Source organism: Rhea pennata, chromosome 7 (genome assembly GCF_028389875.1).
Source record: "Rhea pennata isolate bPtePen1 chromosome 7, bPtePen1.pri, whole genome shotgun sequence".
Taxonomy (NCBI): domain Eukaryota; kingdom Metazoa; phylum Chordata; class Aves; order Rheiformes; family Rheidae; genus Rhea; species Rhea pennata.
In genome coordinates, this window is record NC_084669.1 from 15,965,099 (window position 1) to 15,986,918 (window position 21,820).

The following is a 21,820-nucleotide window of genomic DNA, read 5'->3' on the forward strand; positions in this document are numbered from 1 at the left end:
CTGCGAATAAACCTGCTGCCTCCCCGCGCCTTCGGGTGCCCTGCAGAAAGGACGCGGCGCGGGCGTTTGGCAACATGGTTTACTCAGCCGCAGCCCGGGCGGGCGGCAGCGCAAGGCAGGGACGCGGCAAGGCACGGGACCGCGGTGGGCGCAGAGCCGCCGGGCCGGGGCTGGGGCGGGGGGGGGGGGGTGGCACGGCGCCCGCTGCGGAGGGCTGCCCGGGCCCTGCTGCTCCGGCCCCGGCGCCCTGCGCACCGCCGCGGCAAGGAGAAGGGCACCCGCGCGCCGGCGCGGCGCGGGCCGGGAGCTGCCCCTCGGCGGGCGCGTGGTCCAGCCAGCTGCCCGCCGCCCCGCGGCCGAGGCGCCCGGCCGCCCCGTCCCCATCCCCGAGCCCAGGCGGCGCGGCGCCCAGCGTGGGGGATGCCGGCGCTGCCGTCGCCGGCGGAAGGCACCTCGGCGGCCCCGGCAAGCGCGGAGCCGGCGGCGCCGTCAGGCCGTGAGGTTGTGCGCGGACTTGGAGGCGCTCTGGGCCCTCTGGATCACGGCCGGGCACTTCTCGCGCCGCAGCAGCTTGTTGTTCTCGAAGAAGCCCTCGTTGCGGGGGACGCCGTGCGAGCCGTCCGGGAACGTCAGGAGACCTGGCGGGGGGAGCGGCCGGGAGTCACGGGGTGGGGGGCAGCACACGCCGGGCAAGGCGCTGGACGGACAGAGCGGGAGACACCCGCGGGGTAGGACAGGAGGGGCGGCGAGGGGCACGGGGGCGAGCGGGGGCGGCGGTGAGCCTGGGGCGGTGCCGGCGGCGCGGCGTGGGCGCGCAGCCCCCCTGGCGAGACCCCGGCCGGGGGCCGCCGGGCACTCACCGAAGCCGTACACGCGCCCGCCTTTGAACTCGCCCTCGAAGGTCATGTTGTCGTAGCGGGTGAAGACGCCGACGCCGCTGAACTTGCCCTGCACAAACTCCCCCTCGTACCTGTGCGGGACGGCGCTGGCGTCAGAGGGGCTCCGGGCATCGCTCCCTGGCCGCGGCCACGGCCAGGACGCTGTGGCCGCGGGGAGGCAGCTCTGGCCAGACCCAAGAAAGCAGCTGCGCGGGGCCAGGGAGGCCGTGCGGGCCGGCCCGCACTCACCTGGAGCCGTCGGAGAAGGTGAGCACGCCGCAGCCGTGGAAGAGCCCGTTCTCGAAGTGCCCCACGTAAGCGGTGCCGTCCGCAAACGTCAGCTGGCCGACGCCGTGCCTGCGACCTGGGCGAAGGCAGAAACGGGCAGCGCCGAGCGCGGCCGGCAAAGGGGCAGCGGCTCGCTTTGCAAGGGCTGCGCCGGGAGCCCGGAGCGCCGCGGCGGCGGCCGCCGCCCGGGCACGGCGCCCGGCGCACCCCGCTCACCTTCCTTCCACTCGCCGCGGTACTCCTCCCCGCTGGAGTAGGTGAAGGAGCCTTTGGTGAGGGTCATGGCGACGGCGTGGGCCAGCGCAGGGCAAGGGCTGCGAGGGGGCACAGGGCGGGCGGTCGCTGGGCGGGGGGCTGCAGCGGGCTTGCTTCCCCGAGCCCCTGCCTGCCGGCACGGCAGAGAGACCCCGCAGAGCGGAAGAAGAGGAGGAGGAGGACCGAGGAAGAGGAGGAGGAGGCGACCCCAGGATGTCGGCCCCGCTGCCCTGCCCTTGAAACCGCAGCTGCCGGGTTCGGGTTGCCGCCCGCCTGCCGGGGCTCGGAGCCCCGTGAAACGTGAGCGAGCGGCAGGAACAGGAACGGGAGCCCTGCTGCAGCTGCCTTCGGGGGCCAGCGCGGGGATCTCGGCACGCCGGGGAGAGGGGCAGCGAGCTTGTGGCGTTTCCAGCGCAGACTCCAAAGACCCGCATCCCCCGCGGACGGGGCGGACGCTGCCCCAGGAGGAGCAGCGGAGGGGGGGACCCAGGAGCTCTGGGGTTGCTCCACTGAGGACTGGCAATAGGAAGCAGCCCCCGGAGGGCCTGCGAGCCCCGGGGCGGCTGCGCCTCGGCTGTCCTGCTGGGAACGCCGACGGGCAGCGGCAGCCGGGCCAGGCGAGCCCCGTTGCCCCAGCTCCTCTGCCTTGGGGCTACCTGGCCCCGCCAGCAGCGTGCCGTGGGGGCTCGGTCCTGCCCCTGCGAAGGGAGGCCCCCGAGCCGGCCGCTCAGCTCGGAAGGGGCTGGCTGCTTCCACGGGCAGCAGCCCGGCCTCGCGCGGGGCCTGCGCACCCCCGGGGGACGCCCGCCCCGGCCCTGCTGACCGGCCGCAGGCCACACTCGGGAGCACCGCGGCTAACTTGCAAGGGCTTTGTGCCCGGAGGAGAAATGGCCCCCAGCCAGAGCCGAGGCAGCAACCCAACAGTGCTCTCTGCTGACAGCAGTAGCTCTGCTCGGGCTCCAGCCTGCAGAGCAGGTCTGGGAAGGGCTGGCTCAGCCTCCAGCAAACCGGGAGGGAAGGGACGGGGAGGAGCGGGAGCGGCGGGCCCCCGGTTAGTGCTGCTGCAGGGAAGGGCTCCCTCCTCCTGCACTGCCTGTGCCCAGACCCGGGTGCTCATCAGGGGGCAGGTGGAGGTTGCCTGATGTGCAGCTGAGCCTGCCCTGCAGCCAGGCTGCCCCTCTGCAAGCGCCCTGGGTGGTGTGCAGGCCCCACCTGAGTCCACAGCACCCGGGGCAATGTGTGCACGACCAGCCTGGACCAGGCAGCTAGGGGCAACGTGCACCCAGCTGGCTGGAGCCACGCACCGCCGCCAGTGTACACACAACCCACACGGGGCACGCACCCACCAGCACTGACTGCACAGCCTGCCTGCGCTGTGCACCGACGCAGGTGTGGGATGATGTGCACATCCATGCACCCATGGGTGTTGCATGCACACCCACATGGGCCATGCCCCCAGGGATGATGCATGCACGCCCTACAGGGGCCATGCCCCTAGCAGTGATGCACACACACCCTACCCAGGCTGTACACCTATGGGTGTTGTATGCAAACCCCGCACAAACCACGCACCCAGGGGCGATGCATGCATTCCCCATGCGGGCCATGCACCCAGGGGTGATGGATTCAGTCCCCACGCGGGCTATGCACCCAGGGGCGATGCATGCACTCCCCACACGGGCCATGCACTCAGAGGTGATGGATTCACTCCCCACATGGACCATGCACCCAGGGGCGATGCATGCACTCCTCACGCGGGCTATGCACTCAGGGGTGATGCATGCACTCCCAACGCGGACCATGCACTCAGGGGTGATGCATGCACACCCCACGCGGGCCATGCACCCACGGGCGATGCATGCACTCCCCACGCGGGCCGTGCCCCAGCGGCGATGCACGGACGCCCGGTGTCTGCCCCCACAGGCAAGACGGGCACGCCGGGCGGCCCGGGCGGCGCATGGCACCCGCCGCCCGCGCTCACCTGGCTCCGCGCTCGCCGCCCGCACCGCTCCCCACTGGGATCCCGCCGAGGGGCGGCGGCGCAGCCGCCTCCCTGCCAGGCCCCCGCCCCGTCGGGCGGTGCAGCGCCGCCAGCATCCATCCCCGCACGCCGTTGGCTGTCTCTATGGCAACCGCGTGCAGCGCGGCTCCACATTGGTCCGCTTTCCGGCGCCCCCTCTTGTCCGCCGCCATCTTTGTGAGGGGCAAGGCGGTCTCCTCCCCGGCCGCGCGCCTCTGAGGGGCAGCGCTGCCCGACCCGGGTGCCGCCATCTTTGTGAAGGGCAGGGGGAGCGGTGAATCCCCTTCACGTAACTCCAGAGCGGTCATCTTTGTGTGGGGCAGGCGGCCCTCCGAGGCGGCCTGCACGGCTCTCCTAGCACCTGCATGAGAGAGAGCTGGTAGGAAAGCAGCAAAATCACACACACCTGGGGCGGCCGGCAGGAAGGGCTGTGCTCAGCGCAACACAGGCAGCGCTGCAGTCAGCAGGGGAGCTGGCCTCCAGCAGGGTGTCTAAGCTGTGCCAAGCTGCGAGCTGTGTGACTCCGGTGTCTGGCACAGCTAGTCAAGGGAGGATGGATCAAAGCACCCAACAGAGTGGTGGAAGAGAAGCTGTGCTGGGAGTGCGCAGGCTGCGGGCCCCTTCGCCTGCAAGGTGTTGCATGCACAAGGGGCATTTTTGATGCAGGACCAAAAAAAAGCCCGCCGAAAGCACCAACAACTGACCCTATTTGTAGAGCATGGATGAAATAGAGATGAGCGCTCCAGAGACTGATGGTGAACAAGAGTCTGGTCTGAGTGTTTGCCCTCTTGCTCTGCGGCTCTGCCTCTGCTGCTGAAGGGCTGCCGCAGAACTATCTCCATCCGCCTTCTGGTCCCGACTCCTTTGATGCCCCTGATCCTGGCCAGGTCGGAGAGAGACTCTTGGGGCATGTTGACAGCTCTGCTTGTCCTCCAAACAGCCTCAGGCTCTTGGGGAGGAGCGCCCAGCACCCCAGCGGCGGGCTGTCTGTAGCCAAGCCAGGCCGGCTGGCTCCCAGGGCTGCCCAGCCCAGGCAGTGAGACACAGCACCCTCAGGGCCGTTTCCTGCTTCTGACGCATCGAAGCAGTCAGCGCCCTACACAAGCTAAGTGACGGGCCCTGGAGGGAAGGGGAGCCCCAGGCAGGCCCTGGGCTGGCTCCGGCGCCTCCCAGCGAGCTAGAGGCAGGAGCAGCCGCGGGGCGGGAGCACGGAGGAGCAAAGCCCAGGGCCGGTCGGGGACCAGCGCTGCCCTTGGTGGCGGGCCGGGGCGAGGCGGGCGGCGGGGCCAGGGGCGGCCGCCATGCCGGGCCGGCGTCCCCATGGCAACGGCGGCGGCCCGGAGGGGCGGGGGCCGGGCCAATGGGGAGCGGGCGGGGCGCGCGCGGGGGGCGGGGCGCGGGGCGGGCGGGCCAATGGGGCGCGGCGGCGGTGACGCGGCGGAAGCGGCGGTCAGCTGACGGCGCGCGCGGCGCGGGCCCGGCGCGAGCCATGGACGAGACGAGCCCGCTGGTGTCGCCGGAGCGGGCGCAGGCCCCGGACTACGGGCTGCCCGGCGGCGCCGTGCGCGCCCCGCCGCCTCCGCCGCCGCCGCCCTCGCCGCCCGGCTCCCCCGGCGGCCGCGACCGCGAGCGGCAGCCGCTGCTGGAGCGCGGCGCGCGCGGCCCCGGCGCGGCGGCGGCGGCGGCGCAGGCCCAGGCGGCGGCGGCCGCCGCGCAGGCCCAGGCGGCGGCGGCGGCGGCGGCGGCTCAGCGGGAGCGCAACGACTTCCCCGAGGACCCCGAGTTCGCCGAGGTGGTGCGGCGGGCCGAGCTGGCCAGCGAGCGCGGCATCTACCCCGAGCGCATCTCGCAGGGCTCCAGCGGCAGCTACTTCGTCAAGGACCCGCAGGGGGTGAGCGCGGCGGTCCGGCACCCCCGCGGCCCCTCCCGGCGCGGAGCGGCGGCGCCTGCCCGGTGCGGCCGGGGAAGGCCCCCGAGGCTGCCCGCCTGCCCTGCGCCGCCCCCTCCCCGCCGGGGGCTTCCTCGGGCAGGGCCCGGCCCGGCCGGTGGGAGGGCGGCGCTGCCTCGCAGGCCGAGGCAACTCGTGACACCGGCCTGGGCTTTTGTGGACTGATGGGGCTTCCCTCGGGCAGAAACGCTGCTGTGAGAGCAGTGGGGCTGAGGAAAGGCTCCCTCCTCCGCTGCTGTCTGTATCTTCCTATAGATCAGCATCTGCTGACTGTGGTGACTTCAGCCTTAGGGCTGGGGCTTTGATGGCTGAACCATTCTTCAGCCTGTGAGTCTGGAGCCAGAGTTCCCCCTGTGGGTGTGTGGTGGACTGAATCGATGTAAAGTCCTCAGCAAAGCTCATTCTCTTCAGATTCGTTTGGCAGCCGTCTCCGCACCACTGACGAGTTGCGTGTGCAGCACAGGATGGTTTGGCTCGTGATGTGCAGTGCCCGACTCAAATACTCGAGCAGCTGCTGCTTCCTATGGCTCCCTTGCCACATGCCTGCTGTGGTGCTTCTGGGGAAGCAGGAATGGGCTCATCTGTCTCTGTTATGCTCATGCCCCAGGTGGAGCCTGGCTTTTGGGAGCTCTCACAGGCAGGTCCTGGCTGTGCTCTCTGTGGGGCAATACAGAGTGTGAAACTTCCTTCTGTCCCAGCCTTGCCTCACTTCTGCTGCCTTCATGTTGCCCAACGGGAGACATGGTGTTGTTGCTAGTGTGGGCGGCTGGACAATCTGCCCTGAGGTTGTAGGGTACTGGTTGCCTGGCTGTAGGGAGAGTCCAGGCCTCAGTGAGGACAGATGGAGGAAGTGTGCAAGGAGCCAAAGTCGTTGCACTTCTGACTGTGCCCTTGGCTTGTTCCCCTGGACTACCCTCCTGCGATTGAGGTGTGTGTCTGGTTCCTGTGCTGTCCAGGGTCACTGAACCTGCCTGCTGCTTGTGTGGGAAGGAGGGCAGAGCTGGGGCAGGGGGAGGGTTGAGGACAGTGAGGAAAATCTTTTTTCCTGTAACAAAGTGCCTGAGGTGGGGTCAGGCACATCTTGTGCTTGCTTCCCTCCGGGAGGCTGAGAACATAAGCTTGTGTGATATTTTTCCCTGCAGCCCTGGCAGTTGAGGTTACCCCAGCTGCTGGCTGAGCCTTCAGGCTGCTTTGGCTCCCCTGCTCTGCTGGTGCTGAGCTGATTTGTTCTCACTGCTACACTGTGCTCTGAGCAAGCTACTTCCAAATCTGCCACCAGTGCAGGTCTGAAAGGGGACACTGCTGCCAGGCCTCTGGTCCGTGCTCCAGCACTGTCCCTGCCCTGCTGGCCCTTGTGCTGCTGGACTTGCTCCCCAGGATACAGTACTGGAGCTCCCAGCCAGCCTGTTGCAAGCTCAGATCCAAGGAGTGCTGGCTGCCCTGTGCCTTTACATGGGGCTGATAAGGGAATTGCCTTCCTGCCTGTTCTCTAGGTCTTGACCCGCTCTGAGAAGCGGTTCCTCTGTGAGATCTAGGGATGGCTGAAGTGTGGCTGCTCCCTCAAGCCCTTCCCCTCCCTCCTCCCAGTAGTCCGAGTTTTGTTCCCACTTGTTCCAGGTTTGCTTTGGGCCCCTGGCAGACAGTGGGGTAGCCTTGGGGAGGAGACCTTGGGATCCCACGCCAAGATGCTGGGACTGGTGTCCCACTTCCGCATCGTGGCAGGAGCTTTGCTTGGGGAAGTGCCACCCACTCAGGCCAGGGCCAGAGCCGGGGAGGAGGGATGGGCACGTGTGCTGCTGAGTCATCCTGCCGCAGGGGCTGCGAGCTGGAGCCACTGCTCAGCCCCTCCGAGGGGGCCAGCCTGATGGCCTGGCCGAGGGGTCTGGCAGCCTTGCCCCCTGTCTTGGCTGCCAGGGTGGGAGACCTGGCCTGGTGACGGTGCCGTGCCTAGCGTGTGGCTTCCACTCTGTCTGCAGTGATGAGGCTGCCTGTCTCACTGCCCCGCTGTCCCTGCTGTGGGGGCGATGAGCGTAAGGCGGGGGGTGCTGCTGGCTCCAGCTGCTGCCCAGTTTGCTGATGAGTGGAGCTGCCTGCACTCTCCTGCCCGCAGCAGACCTGGGGCCTCTCTGCTGTCTCTAACTGGGCCCTGCAGCATGGAGCTTTGGGTCCTTTGGAGTTCTTTTTTTTTTTTTTTTTTGCTCTTGCCCTGTCTCTTCTGAGCAGTCTATGGTCAGCTCTGTCCAGTGGATACTGGAGCCAGAGCAAGAATCTCTGTCTCCCTGCCTTCTCCTGCATGGAGGTATTGAGCAGCTGGGAGTAGTAGCTCTTCCCAGACATCCAAAGGTCACTGGCCTGGTGCTTGAATATTTACCAGGGCAGGGGACAGCATTGTCAGTGGTCTCCTCTGGGACAGGGAGAGCGCTTTCTGGGTGCATAAGCCAGATGCAAAGGTCTTTGGGCAGCACTCTGCTCTCGTGGGACTGGGCACTGGCTGGAGAAGGATCCTTCCCAGCCTCTGGCCCCATCCTGGGAGCTGGGGATCTGCCTGGGCCCAGAGGCAGGTTATTGCCCTGGCAAGAAGTTGTTCTGGGCCCTCTTCCTGAATGCTCATGTCGGCAGCACTCACGGCAGCTGAGCCGGGACTGGCAGTGGGTGCCTGGAGAATAAGCCAGGGTGAAGGAAGAGTGACTGCCCCATCTCTGGGGTGTGGGTTTCTTGGCAGAGAAGAGCCCAGGTTTTCCCCACTTGCAGTGGGTGGAAACGCCTGATGGGCAGTGATGAGCTGTGTCCAAGCCTCCCTCCTGCTTTGGGAGGGAATATCCTGGATCTGAGATGATTGATCTGTAGAAAGAAGCAGGGAAAGGCACAGCAGGGCTGGATACTGCAGGAGTGTGACTGCACGGCTGAGCTGGTTCTGTTCTGGCAGAGTTTGTCCCTGTCATAGGCTGGCTCAGGTGATGAGTGTTCTGACTTCTAGCTCTGAGAGTCAGCACTCCTCTCTCTCGTTCTCAGAAAATCATTGGTGTCTTCAAGCCCAAAAATGAGGAACCATACGGGCAGCTGAACCCCAAGTGGACCAAGTGGCTGCAGAAATTGTGCTGCCCCTGCTGCTTTGGAAGAGACTGCCTCGTCCTGAACCAGGGCTACCTGTCGGAGGCAGGTGCCAGCCTTGTGGACCAGAAACTGGAACTCAGCATTGTTCCCCGCACAAAGGTAAGAGGCTGCTGCTGGGCCCTTGTGCTAGGGGTGCTTTTATGTGTTCCTGCCCAGCTGAGCTTGGGTCTCATTGTGGCAACTTAGAGATGTTGTGTTGAGAGCTCTGGGCCATGACTGCTCCTGCTCAGGTTCCTCAGGCTGCTGAGCAGAACTGTGGGAAGGACTGTGTCTTAATTTTATCAGCAAGGTCTCTGAGGCCTTGGTGCGCCTGTTGCCCCAGCTGACTGTTGTGCTCATATCTCCTCAGGTGGTGTATCTGGCCAGTGAGACCTTTAACTACAGCGCCATTGACAGAGTGAAGTCCCGAGGAAAGAGGCTGGCCCTGGAGAAGGTGCCAAAAGTTGGCCAGCGCTTCAACCGCATTGGTCTGCCGCCCAAGGTAGAGCTCCCAGGCTATGAGTATGCCTGTCACTACACTCCCTCTGCTGCTGCCCTCTGTAACCCACCTGCTCCTTGCTCCAGGTGGGCTCCTTCCAGCTCTTTGTGGAAGGCTACAAGGACGCAGACTACTGGTTGCGGCGGTTTGAAGCTGAGCCGTTGCCTGAGAACACCAACCGGCAGTTGCTGCTACAGTTTGAGCGGCTGGTGGTACTGGACTACATCATCAGGAATACAGGTAGGGCAGGCAGCCATCCGGCTTGGGGCGCTGCCTGCTCCTTTACATCCTGCCAGCTGGAGAGAAGGAATGCAGGCAGGAACTTGACAGCTCTTCCCAGCACCCAAATGTGTATCAACACCACTTGGTTGCTGTTCTAGGGTGAAGTACAGTTGCTGTGGCTACCCACCAGCATGGGCATGCTCTGGCTGTGAGCCTGTATTCTAGAGCTGGAGCCCAGCGTGGGGTCTGCTTAGATACTGGGGTGAAAGTTTGCCAGCTGTAAGAATCCCAGGTCATTCAGGGACCCTGCACCAAGCCCCTGACTGTGCTGCAATATCTCAGCTTGGCCTGGGCCTCCCAAGTCCATGCTGGGCTGGAAGGGTTATGGGCTGGAGCAGCACTCCAGGGCTGGCAGGCTGACCTTTCTCTATGTCTCTCCTGAGAGCTGGGGATGCTTGGATCTCTTCAGTTTCCTCTTTAGTTGCCTAGGGGTTGATGGGGCTTCCCAGGGTTGCAGCAGGCTCAAGGGCTCTGGTATGGAGTTTGGGTAGGAGAAGTCTGTCTAGCCTGTTTTGTTTCTGGGTCGGAGGAGGAGTAAACTTGCGCCCATAATGTGTGACCATCCACCTCACTGTGGCTGGGCTGTAGGGAGTGCTCTCCAGAGCCCGGCCTGGCACAGGCAGGCCCCCACACTCACGTGGCTGTTTCTCTCTCCCTGCAGATCGAGGTAATGACAACTGGCTCATCAAGTATGACTGTCCCCTGGATAGCGCAGGTGTGCGGGTGAGTTCCTGGGCAGGGGCTCTGCAGGCCTTGTCTGGTGCTTGCACGCTGGATGCCTGGAAATCAAGCAGGGGATTTCCCAACTGGCTTGGGCCTCTGAGCGTGCAGAAGCCTGATCTTGTCTCCCTGGCCTTTCTCTGTCCTCTGCATTGGTAGTTTTTGGCCTAGTGAGACTTCAAGGGGATGCAGCTGGGTTCTCTGGGGGAACTGGTGGTGATTTGTTAGATGTGTGACCTGCCCATTCTTGAGAGGGGTGGGGGGCGCAGCTTTGTCCCCTTCCTGTCTGAAGGAGGCAGCAGTATTGCTAGCATCTGTCCATGATGCCTGCTTGTGGGCGAGGAGCTATGTCATGGGTGAGAGACTGCCACACCTATGGTAGTAGGGTCTAAGAGCCTGGCAGCAGTGCTGCAGGGTACAGGGGAGGAACTGTCCCTGCTGGGGTTTCCCTTGTGACCAGTGTTCTCCTTCCTTCCAGGACAGTGATTGGGTGATGGTGAAAGAGCCCATCATCAAGCTAGCTGCTATAGACAACGGTTTGGCCTTTCCCCTGAAACACCCGGATTCCTGGAGAGCATGTGAGTCCCTCAGGCTGCTCTGGGGCACCCCGAGAAGCCATATAGCCCTGTGCTGTGTGGCCTTGGGGCATCTAAAAGGACTGGAGAGGGGCAGTGGTCAGGGCTGCCCCCCTGCAAACCTTTTTGGATACGCAGGCAGCCCCCTCTCAGCAGGGGCTTTAGGAGGGGGGTGCTGGACCCAGAGTCCCAGACACAGGTGATTCAGGACCCGGGAGCAGCTTTGTCTTACTGGGCTGCACCTGGCTGTAATACCTCCTGCTTCCTTCTGCAGATCCCTTCTACTGGGCATGGCTACCCCAGGCCAAAATTCCCTTTTCACAGGAGATCAAGGACCTAATTCTTCCCAAGATCTCAGACCCCAACTTTGTCAAGGACCTGGAAGAAGATCTGTACGAGCTCTTCAAGGTGAGCTGAGAGGGGATGAGGATGGCCTGTAAGAAGGAGCAAGGATGGTGTTGAGAAGCTCCCTCTAAAGGCTATAGGGGACAGGAGGGTGGCCAGCAGGTTCCTTGAAAGTTGTCTGAGGTTGAAGCAAGCAGGGTTATCCCTTTGCCAAGAGCTGAAGATAAGGCCTGGAGAGAATCAGAAAACTTGTGGGACAGGAGAAGAGAAGCTTGATGGGGAAACAGGCATCTCTTAAAAGGTGTGTGGCAGAGGGTAGATCCCACTGTGTTCATTGCTGTCTCTTGCAGAAAGACCCAGGCTTTGACAGGGGACAGTTTCACAAGCAGATTGCTGTCATGAGAGGCCAGGTAAGCTGTGTGTTAGGGGAGGCAGATGAGTGAGGCTGCAGAGCCTTGTCCTATCTGTGCCAAGGGTGCTGAGGTGGCAGCTCCCTGCTGCTTTGCCCTCTGTCACTGCAGAGGGGCAGCTCAGGCTTTCCTCTGTTCTGCTGTACAGATTCTGAACCTGACTCAGGCGCTGAAAGATGGGAAGAGCCCCCTGCACCTAGTCCAGATGCCACCTGTGATTGTGGAAACAGCACGTTCCCACCAGCGTACTGCCAGCGAGTCCTATACACAGAGCTTCCAGAGCCGGAAGCCTTTTTTCTCTTGGTGGTAGCCGTGGGAGCCACGGGCAGGGCTTGGCCACCTCGGACTAGCATTGCGAGAGGAGCCGGGCACCTGCTGGCTCCTGCGGCCAGGACTTGATGTTCTGGGAAGAGCGAGCAAGCGTGGCTGGAGGAACCCGCAGCTGAATTGGAGGAGTGAGGCAGGTTGGGCACGGCCCCTCTTCAGCTCTGTCAGAGCTCGGCGCTGTGCGCGTGCAGCCCTGTCTGGGGAGGAGCCCAGCGAGAGGTGTGGAAAGCAGCTGCAAGCCTTGGCCTGACGGGGACCCTGCCCATGCGTCCCTCCCTTGGCCTGCATGCGGGTCTGAGCATGCCTGCTTGTGGCTGGAATTAGCAGGGTGCCCGCTGCTGGGGCCAGGATCCGTCCAGCCCTTCATGCTAGCCGCTAGCCCTCCTCTTCCCCGCTGTGCCTGCTGCTGGCTCCCAGGCTGGGAAAGCCTGTTGTGGGTTATACCTCCCTTCCCTGTCCCCAAGGGTGTGCTGTACTCATCCTTTCTCCTCTCTGCCCTGTCCCTGTGCACGCTGCTTTCCTCAGGGGGAGTTCCTGCTGCCTGCTGGTGCAGTGGGGACCGTAACGAACAGCTGTTCTCTGGCTGGGGCTCTGGGCAGGGAGGGAGATGTGTGAGGGAAGTCCCCTGCTCTAGCCTGCTCCTTGGGGCTGATTGGGATGCTCTTAGGCACTAAAGGGAGGAGGTGTTTGCTGGTCCTTGTGAAAAGCAGGCAGCTCTGGGAGGTGCTGTGGCCTAGCCACCCTCTCTGCAGGTGTGGTGCCTGCAGGAGCTCGCCTGTCCCCTGGGGGAGGAGGCCCAGGGCAGGTGTGAGCAGCCTTGTGCTTGCTGGTCCCAGTCAATCCATTCTGCCAGGTCTGTCTCTACAGCTGCTCTTGTCTGGCTTTCACCCCTGCTCCCAGCAAGTTCCCTGGCTGCTGTGCAGCCAGGGCTGGGCCAGCTAACCTGCCCCCCAACCTCACTTGTGTCTCAGTGCCCTTGAGGGAAAGGGGGTGGCTGGAGAAATTCTTCCTGCTAGGTGGGTGGGAGCCACAGCAGAGGAGCCATGTGGGGAGCATGTGAGGTCCAGCAGAAGCTCCTAGTTAACCCAGTGCTGACAATCTTGAGGGCTCGGTGCAGGCTTGTGAGGCAGCGGGTTTCCCTCTCCTCAAGAGCTGCCAAGCTGTTGTGCAAAATGGTACCAGGGCTGCTGCCTGCATCTGCTTGCCTAGAGCTGAGGCTTTTCATGCTGCTGGGGGAAGCTGGGAGTGGACCTTGCTGTCCTATTTGCCCATGTTGGGGGTAGGGGGTGAAGACTGGCTGGGGTCCTGCTGCTTCAGCCTGAGGTCTCATTTGTTTCTAGTGAGGTGGAAGGTGCTCAGTGCTGGCTATGCTTGTGCAGGGGGAAAGATACTGCAAGCACAGGGGGGGTAGGGGTAATAATATCCTGGCTGCCTGGCCAGGCCCAGCTGCACCTCCATCTGACCTGAAATGTATTGTTCTAATGCACTGTAGAAATGTATGTAATGTATTTAAACCATGCAACTGTCTGAATAACAGAGCTGCCGTTCAGCTGGCCTCCTGTTTGTCTCAGCAACAGCTAGAAGCAGGGCTAGGAATGCCTCGTTTTGGGCCAGATATGACAGCCTGGACCAAAGTCCTGAGCCCCTGGGGGGCAGGGCTGCAGGTCACCAGAGCTGGCACCAGAATCAGGGTGCCCGAGGCATGGCACAGCTACAGAGCTTCACACAGCCACCACCATCCACTTTTATTAACCATCGTGCCCCCATCCAATACGCTCGGTGTCTGCCGGGGGCCCATACGGGGCAGACTCTGCTCTCCTGGCCCCGCTGTCCAGCAGCCCCAGCAGGGGGGAGGCAAGCCCGGCTCCCGGCCGCTCAGCGGGCTCCCCGCGGCTGCTCGCTGTCTCCTGCTCGCTGATGCTGCGGGGAAAGAGGTGCGTGAGGGCAGCGGAGCCCGGCCCCCCCCCCCCCCCCCCCCCCCCCCCGCCACGGCGCCCGGCCCGCACATACCACAGGCGGCCCAAGCGCCGCAGCGCCGCCATCCCGCCGCCGGGCTCGGCCGGCCGCCGCCGCCGGAGCCGCCGCAGGGCCCGCGCCATGCGCCGCTGGCCCGCGTAGCGGCAGACGAGGCGGGCGCGCTCCTCGGGCCGCTCGGCGCCGCCGCTCCGGAACAGGCTCCGCAGCTCCGGCAGCCCCACGCCCTGGAAGATGTTGGCCGATGCCCGCTTGCGGCCGCGGGCCGCTGCCGGCGCCCGCCCCGGAGGGTCGCACACCACCGAGGCCGGCGTGCCCATGGCCCTGGCCGCTGCGGGCACCGGCGACACAGCGTGAGGCTCCGCTCCCCGCGGGAAGCCGGCGCAGGTCCCTTGCGCTGGGAAGGGCGGCGGCGGGGCGCGCCAGAGCCGGGGCCGCGGCGCCGGGCAGGGCGCCGGCCGGCGTCACAGCGCAGGAATGCGGGACGCGCCGCGGCTCAGGCCGGGGCGCGCAGGTCCCGGCCCCGCCGGCGCGGCCCCGCCCCCGCGGTCCCGCCCCGCCCCGCTTTTCCTCCCACCGGGGCCGGGTGGCCCCTCGCACGCACCTGGCGGCGGCCGGCGTGGGCGCCCCGTGTCGCTGCTGCGCTCCTGGCGGCGGCCCGGCGCGGCGGCACACGGGGCTGCTCCGAGCCGCCTCCGCGCCGGGCCCCCGGCGGCGCCGCGCGCCGCTTTCATTCACCCGCCGGGCCCGGCCACGCCCCCGCCGGCGCGCCGCCAATCCGCGCCCAGCGGCCTGGCCAATGAGCTCGCCGGGGCGAGGCCGGCACCGCCCTTGGGAGGGGGGAAACACGTGGCGCCAGTGACGTCAATGGGGTGAGAGAGGCGGGGGGCTCCGGGGGGCGTGGCAAGCCTGGCCCCGCCCCTGGGTGGGACCTGCGTTGCGTAACAGCCAGGGGGAATCCCGGGTGACGTAGCGGGAGTTTGGGCTCGCGGGTTTCGCGCGCGGCCTCGTCCCGGGCCCGGGCTGCGGGCAGGGGGGGCGCGGCGGTGCCCCGGGAGCCCGGGCCGGTCCCCCTCCCCCCCGGGACCCCAGGCTGGTCCCCCCTCCCAGACCCTGGGCTGGTCCCTCCCTGAAACCCTGCTCTAGTTCCCTCCCCCCCGGGACCCGAGCTCGTCCCCCCGGGGACCCCGTTCTGGTTCCCCTTCCCCGGGACCCCGTTCTGGTCCAGGCCCCCAGACCCCGTTCTGGTTCCCCCATCCCGGGCCCCCGGGCTGGTCCCCCCGTGCCGCGCCCTCGCACCGTGCTGCTGCCCGGGGCTGCTCTGGCTACGGCCCCGCCGCCCGCGGGCGGAGCCCGGGCACCGGCGCTGCCGGGGGAGCCGCGCCCGCCGCCGGCCGCAGCGCCGGCCCCGGCCCCGGCGCAGCGCGGCGGGAAGCAGAGGCGGGGCAGCGGAGGAGAGAGGCCCCGCTCGGGGAGGGCCGTTAAGTACCAGACGTTTGGCAGCAGCGAGCAGAGGAAGTTGCTGCCGGGGGAGAGCAGAGTCCGCTCTCGCAGAGGAGCAGCGCAGCCAGGGCCCCGCCATGGCCCGCACGGCTCCGCCGTCCGTGCCGCCCCCGCCGGGGCCGGCGTCCCGCGGCTCCCTGAGCATTCATCGCGCCTACCTCCGCAGCCCGCTGGGCCTGCTGCGCCTGGGGCAGCTGGTGATGGGCGCTGCCTTCTGGGTCACCGTGGCGGCTCACAAGTACGAGGGGGCAGCCCACTTTGCGCTCTTCGCCGCCGTCCTCGTCTGGCTCCTCACCCTGGCTCTCTTTGGGCTCAGCCTGCTGGGGCCGCTGGGCGCTGGTGCCCTGGCTTGGCTCCCGCTGGCTCCTCACCAACCTGGTGCACGACCTGGTGCTGGGCGTGGGGCTCTATGCGGCCGCCACTGGCATCATGGGCTACAAGGCTGGGCGCAAAAGCTACTGCAACCTGCCTGGCTACAGCCAGCACTGCCTCTACAGTGCCTACCTGAGTGCCTCGGTCTGCGGGGGCATCGCTGCCTGCCTGTACCTCTTCTCTGGGCTCTACTGCCTCTCACGGCGCTGCCGGGACCAGCGCGACATCGTCTGAGACCCTGCGGCGCTCAGCTGTTCTTCTCGCGCGTGGACGCACCACAGCCCCTCTTTTGGACAAAGTGACCCTGCTGCCCCATCCTCTCCTGGCTGACTGCACCACGCTTCCTCCAGAGACTCCTGCGCAGACGGATGGACAGACAGACAAAGGCCTTCCCTGGAGCACAGCTTCCCCTGTACCCTGCCAGGACAGCATGGACACCCCCACCGCTGCATAGATGCCTCTCCTTCCCTGTGGATGGATGGATAGATGGACAAAGGCTATTGCAAGCCAAAGGACCCAAGCGGAGACTCCCTCAGAGGGACTGCAGCTGCTGGGAGCCCCCCCCCCGGGGTCTCCCACCCCGTACCCCTGCCCCAGGCCTTGCAGATGCTGCGTGCTCAGGTGGGTGCCAACTCTGTCCCCAGGGTGGAGGGAGCCTGGGTCCGGGGAGCTGAGCGAGCGGCCGGGGTTTGCCGCAGGTCTGGGTGGGCATAGCCCCCTCCTGCCACTCCCAGCTGCCGCTGCAGCTCCCTAATGGAGGCTCTGCTCTCTGCTTCCCCGGCCCGGGCCCCTCCTCCCGTCTGGCCTGAACACGTCTGCGTCTTCTTGGAGCCCACGGCGCCGAGCCTCTCCCTGCCCCGCGCTGTCCCGCTGCTGCCGAGACAGCCCGGACGCCGCGCCGGGTGCTGGGCCTCAGCCGGCCCCCACGTCACCCTGGCCCCCGACACGCTGTCCTGCTCGGGGGGCTGAGTCCCCGCGGGACAGTGACACCTTGTCGCCACTGGTGCCCGGCTTGCCCTGCCGTGGGGAGGGAGGTGGCGAGCTGGGTGCGTAGCCTGCTCCTGTGACCCTGGGCAGGGGGCAAATTCCTCCGGGCTCAGGGTTCACGTTGCCCTGGGTGTGCATCTGGGGCAGAAGGGGGCTTTTGTCACCCCAGCCTGGCGCTCGCTGCCTCTGCTCCGCATCCCGGGGTGCCGGGGCTGCTGTCCAGGCCCAGCCTGAAGCTCCAGTTTAGACTGCTCATCCTGAAAAACTCTTGTCTTGGGACTCTCCGGCTCCACTCCGGGGCCTGGAGGCTGCGACGAGGTGGAGGAAGGGGGCAGCCCGCAGCGTGCAGGAGCCCACGGCCTTTACCGCAGCGAGCGCCGGGCTGCCGGAGACACCGCGGCCCCGAGCCCGGGGTGGGTGACCTGGGAAGCTGCTGAGGATGCTGCCGGGCTCTGAGAGCGGGAGGGGAGGGTGGCGGGACATGGGGCCAGCCCTGGACTGGCCTCCACAGCCCAGCAGGTGCCAAATCCCGCGGGCTCCATTTGGGGCCGGCGGCGGGGAGCGGGAGCGCCGGGGCTGCCGGAGGCTGGGAATTGGCGCGGGAGCTCCACGCAGCGGGTGCCTTCGGCCGCGCGCCGCCCTCGCCGCCGCCTGCCCAGGAGGGCTCGGGATGGAGAGCAGCAGCGTGACCCCCCTGCCAGGCTCACGGGGTCTGGGGCTGGCGCTGGGGCACTCTGTCCCTCGGGTGGTGCTGCCCCCTCGCCGGTCCTGTGCTCAGAGGCCCCTTCCCTCCCCCCCCCGCCCCGGGCCACCTCCCCCTTCCCTGGGCAGGAGGCGCTGACCCTTCCCCACGTGTCCGGGCTGGTCCCGGACACCGCCTGCCCCGCGCAGCCCAGTGTGGCCGGGGCTGCCCGGGATGCCCCCCAAGCCGTGTGCTGCCCGTAGTGCCTTCTCCCGGCTCCTCTAGCCCTGCCTGTCGCGCCCGGCCCTGCCCTCCTCCAGCTCCCTCTCTGGTGCCTGTAAGTTCATCTTCCAAATAAAGCAACGTTGGCGCAGGCTGCGTGTTTGGGCCTTTGTGCCGGGGCTGGGCTCGGCGGGGACGGGCTCTGTGCCGGGATCGCCCCCGGCTCGGCACCCCCAAGCTCCCGGGCCACCTTGCCCACGGCCTCTGGCCAGGGGTGCGAGGCCCCACGCATGCTCTCGAGTTGCTCCCTGGTGCTGAGGCCAGCGCTCCCCGCTCGGGGGGCTTCGACCCCTGCGCACCCCCTGCCTGGCTGCAGCCCCCGTGGCGCTGCTGGCCCTACCGCTGCCTCGGTGCTCGCGTGGGTGCTGGTCCCAGGCTCCTCCCGCAGCTGGTCCCTGTCACGGGCCCCAGGGCTTGGTGGCCGCGGGGGGGACCGGACGTAGCTGCGTTCCTGGGGGCCGCGTTGCTGCCTCCCCGGCGGGGCTGAAAGGCCTCTCTGTCCTGGCTGCCCACGCTGCTGGCCTCCGGAGAGCTCGGGCCAGGCTGGGAGCATCTGGCATCTCCCCGGGCTGGCTCCAGCCCCAACTCTGCTCTGGGGACAGGGCTCAGCCCTGCGCTTGCCCTTGGGGTTTGCTTGCAGACGGCACTGAGGTGTTACGTGGGGCAGCGCCTTGGCCCTCGTCCCCCTGCCTTGCCCGCCCGGCCTAGCAGCCAGCATAGAGCTAACGGAGCATTACGGGATGGCAGCCCCTGCCGCTGGCACTGGGGCAGTGTCCCCTGCCCCTCTGGGCACCAGTCACATCATGATCCCCGGAGCATGTTTTGGACATTTGCTAACGTAAGTGGCACCGCAAAAGGACTCTCTGGTGCTGCACGACCGTAAATTGTAAGTATTTATTGCTCACTCCTCTGTTGCAGCCTCACAGCCGAATTCGCTACAGCCGAGCACTATATAGCAAACCGTGTGCGCTTTGGGACTGCAGCCAGGCTGCAGTCCTCCGAAAGCCGATCCCTCAATGCCCCAGCGTCACGGAGGGATCCCGGCGGGGGTGTGCCCTTCTCACCAGCTGGGATGCTGGGGTGTCCACAGCAGGGTCCACCTGCACAAAATGGCCTTAACCCTTCACAGCTTCCCCGCAGCGCCGTGGGGTGGCACCCCGGCCCTCCACACCCCGGGTGCTGGCCGGCTGGTGGGACATAGCAGCGCGTCCGGCCGGCGCGATGAGGGCTGTGCTGCCTGCCGGCCCGTGCCTGCCTGAAATGTTTACGATTCATTTTTGTACAAACCATTTATCTGGGGTTCATGTGCAGCACACACTGCGACGGGAGATTCACGCGGCGCTGACTCCGCCTGACTGAGCCGTGACCGCTGCGCGCTGCATGATGTGCAACAGCTTATTAGCAAAACTACTATGTACACACCCAATAAAATGATTACAACAAACCTGATAAAGCCAGAGAACCTGAATGCCCAAATATTCCAGAAATCCGCATCCACAAGGACCAACTGTTGTTTTGATGGTTGTTTTTTATGTCTTAATGTATTTTTGGGTATATAGGTACAACACCCTTTAGCAGTCAGGGCACAAGCCTTGCCTTTTGCAGCAGGGATGAAATCAAGTGCCAATTTTGTAATGCCATTTGCTGTATTGCTGACACCTGAGCTTCACTCGTATGGTTAGGTCTCTTCTAAAACTAGTGTTAATTTTTTAATTACTTTTATACTCCATCCTGTGCCCTACACAGGGAAAAGGATGGAAAAGAATTTCTCTATTTCTGTAACGGCCCTTGTCTGGGATCACGTTAGCAGCGAATAAACCCATGTCAAAGGCCCGTGCTACGGGGCTTCCTCGAGGAGTTTCCCCTCGATTCCGGCCCTCGCTGACGCCCTTCACCAGCCCGCCGCTCCACCGCTGTGCTGCCGACGGGGAAGAGCCGTCTAACCCCACGCCGTTTATCTACTCTATTCCTGAACTGCAGGGCCGCTGCCCCGCTGCGTTTCCCGAGGAAGCGGCGTTCCCCCAAACCACCCCTCCGGAGCAGCGGCAGCCGGGCGCCCGGCAGCACGCCGCCCCGCGCGAGCCGTCCCCGGCCTGCTCGTGGCTGCCGTGGGTCGGCCCGGCCCGGCCCAGCCCGGCCCACCGGCGGAGCTTCGCTGTCGAAGGCCCCGTGGGGCTCCCCTCGCCCTGCCGACACCGGTGGTGTGAAGGGTTGCGTTGGGTGACGGGCATATGCTCACCTCTGTCTTCGGAGAGGAGGCGGTTGCTTCCCGTTCGCGACCCAAATTCCTTTCGCTGGATTTCTTAAGGAGATTATATAAGGGTCGGGCCATGCTACTGAAACCTGGGGCGTGTGTTCGCCAAACCCCCGCGCGCCCAACCCCCCCCCCTCAGTTCCTCTCTGCAGACGGGCGCCGGGAGTTGATGCAAGGGGGTTAAAACCAGCTCGGAGATGACATTCTCTCCGCTAATCCATCGAGCACCTAAAAGGTAATTTCCTGGGTAGGTCCCTGACGCTTCTCCAGAGGGATTTCTGTCTCTAATGTCTGTCAGTGCAAGGCAGCTAAATCCAGTGCGTGTTGCACCTCCTTGCCCACACTTCCTCTTGGAACGATATCATCTATACGCTGTAACACCATTAGCCCTAGGGGTACGGGTAGTTTCTCCGGTTCCTTGGCTGGCTGCGTGTGAGCCAGAGCAGGGCTGTGTTTATAACCTTGGGGTAACCGTGTGCAGATACACCGTATCCCTTGCCAAGTAAAAGCAAACTTGTTTTCATCTTGTTCTGTCATGAAAAGCGTATCTTTAACATCTGCAGCAGCCACCCAAATAAAATTTCCTGACTGAATCCTTGCACCGATTTCGGGAAGGCTGGTAACAGTGCCTGTAAGGGGTCGGGCGGCTGTGTTTAATTTAAGGCCATCTATGATTGACCTCCACATCCCACTCTTTTTTACAGGCCATAGAGAGAACTTCACGGGGAAGCGGTTTTGCTTATTATACCCTTCCCCTCCATACGAAGATCATACGAAGATGGTTTTACTGCATCAATAGAAATCTTATATTGTGGGATGGTTGTGCAACTGTCTGGCAAGGGGAAAACCTTCCAAAGCAGTGATGCCATCTTAAAGGACATAATCACGTTCTCATTTTTTGGGTGCCCTCCTTGCCAGGGGGGTCAGGTTAGGACACCTGCCAGCTGGCACAGGGTGGCAATGGGGAGATGAGATTTGTTCGGGTGCCAAAAGCGTCTCGATTACCCAGTCCACCTCGAGCTCCAGCACCAGGACCTTAGGCACTGCTTCGGCCCCCTTCGCTAGCCATCGCAGATCCGCAGCCCCACATGCCACGTCCCGGGGGCTGCTTTCATTAAGCAGCAGCTGCAGAGCTGCAGCAGGGGCTAATAACGCTACAACGGCTGCTTTTAACAGAGCCTTCTGCGGAGTTGCCGGGTCTCCACTGGGGTCTCCCTGGGTTTCCACTAATGAGGCAGTTTCACGGCTGATTTCCCTGAGCTCTTTGCCTGTAGAGGCGCAGGCGGTGACCACAGCTGGCAGGGCCACCCCTCCGGCTGGTGTCCCTGCCTGCTCTGTTTTAACCTCCGGCACAGCTGGAACTGGGCCATCTCCCTCCTCCTCCTATCCAGAGGCTAGAGGGGCCAGGCTGGGTGGCCCCCAGGTGTCTCCTTCCTCACCGCAATCACAGACAGTGCTGACCACCTCCCCGGGATTTACGGCGGGTGCCCCAAGAAGCCTCTGTCACCGACTTCCTGCTTTCTCAGTAACCAAGGGCCGCAGCTCGCCTTCTAACCGTCTGACTCGGCAGCCTGGCTGAGCAGCTTTCCTTGCCCATCCACCCTTCTCTGCCTCCGCTTCCTCACGTTTTCGCTCTGCGCCTTCGCGCTGGCTTTCGACGCCCTCGCAGAGCTTCGCCGGCCCTAGGAGCCGGCACCCTCCCACCGCCACCACCACCACGTGCGGCACTGCGCCCGCCGACTCGCGCGGGCCTCCACGAACGCCGGGGCACCGCAAAGCGGCCAAGGCTCCCGCCGCGGCACGACCGCAAACCGCACGGCCGTGCCGCTCGCCCCCGCGTCGCACCTCGCCGCCCGACTCGGCGCCTTAGGGGAGGCGCGCCGCGCTGTCTGCGGGCGCCCTGGGATCCCGCCGAGGCTGCCGGCGCCGTCCCGAGGCCGCCCCGGCCTCCCCGACGGCCCCGCGGCGCCGCCGGCAGAGCTGCGCCGGAGAGCGAGGCCGGGCTGCGGGCCGGCCCTGGGCGGAGGCCGGACCGCACCGCGCCCGGCCCCGGGCGCAGGCCGGACCCGCCCCGGCCGGGCCGCGTCCCGCTTCCGGGCGCGACGCCGCTTCCAGCCCCTGCCCTC

At 65.4% G+C, this 21,820-nt stretch overlaps 4 protein-coding genes across 5 annotated transcripts; 2 read left to right on the forward strand and 2 right to left on the reverse strand.

The window, feature by feature from the left end:
- Positions 1–338: 338 nt before the first annotated feature.
- MORN4 (MORN repeat containing 4) lies at positions 339–3,548 on the reverse strand. The gene is made up of 5 exons (XM_062580371.1): positions 3,403–3,548; positions 1,383–1,480; positions 1,128–1,242; positions 861–970; positions 339–638 (listed from the first exon to the last, which is right to left on the reverse strand). The coding sequence occupies exons 1-5, from the start codon at positions 3,516–3,518 to the stop codon at positions 490–492; spliced, it is 588 nt and encodes a 195-aa protein (XP_062436355.1). The 5' UTR covers positions 3,519–3,548; the 3' UTR covers positions 339–489.
- Positions 3,549–4,930: 1,382 nt separating this feature from the next.
- Positions 4,931–13,189, forward strand: PI4K2A (phosphatidylinositol 4-kinase type 2 alpha). The gene is made up of 9 exons (XM_062579889.1): positions 4,931–5,332; positions 8,402–8,602; positions 8,853–8,984; positions 9,068–9,221; positions 9,925–9,986; positions 10,462–10,561; positions 10,833–10,966; positions 11,254–11,313; positions 11,462–13,189. The coding sequence occupies exons 1-9, from the start codon at positions 4,931–4,933 to the stop codon at positions 11,621–11,623; spliced, it is 1,407 nt and encodes a 468-aa protein (XP_062435873.1). The 3' UTR covers positions 11,624–13,189.
- Positions 13,190–13,360: 171 nt separating this feature from the next.
- Positions 13,361–14,931, reverse strand: AVPI1 (arginine vasopressin induced 1). Of its 2 annotated transcripts, none has more exons than XM_062580485.1 (3): positions 14,914–14,931; positions 13,651–13,945; positions 13,361–13,560 (listed from the first exon to the last, which is right to left on the reverse strand). In XM_062580485.1, exons 2-3 carry the CDS (start codon positions 13,932–13,934, stop codon positions 13,389–13,391), a joined length of 456 nt encoding a protein of 151 aa, XP_062436469.1. In that variant the 5' UTR covers positions 13,935–13,945; positions 14,914–14,931; the 3' UTR covers positions 13,361–13,388. The 2 variants fall into 2 exon arrangements, with proteins under 2 accessions (XP_062436469.1, XP_062436468.1); XM_062580484.1 differs by lacking the exon at positions 14,914–14,931 and adding an exon at positions 14,219–14,306.
- Positions 14,932–15,051: 120 nt separating this feature from the next.
- On the forward strand, positions 15,052–17,532 carry MARVELD1 (MARVEL domain containing 1). Its single transcript, XM_062580487.1, is given in 2 exon segments — positions 15,052–15,440; positions 15,442–17,532. Coding segments are annotated over 2 exon segments (528 nt in total). The 5' UTR covers positions 15,052–15,194; the 3' UTR covers positions 15,724–17,532.
- Positions 17,533–21,820: the final 4,288 nt, after the last annotated feature.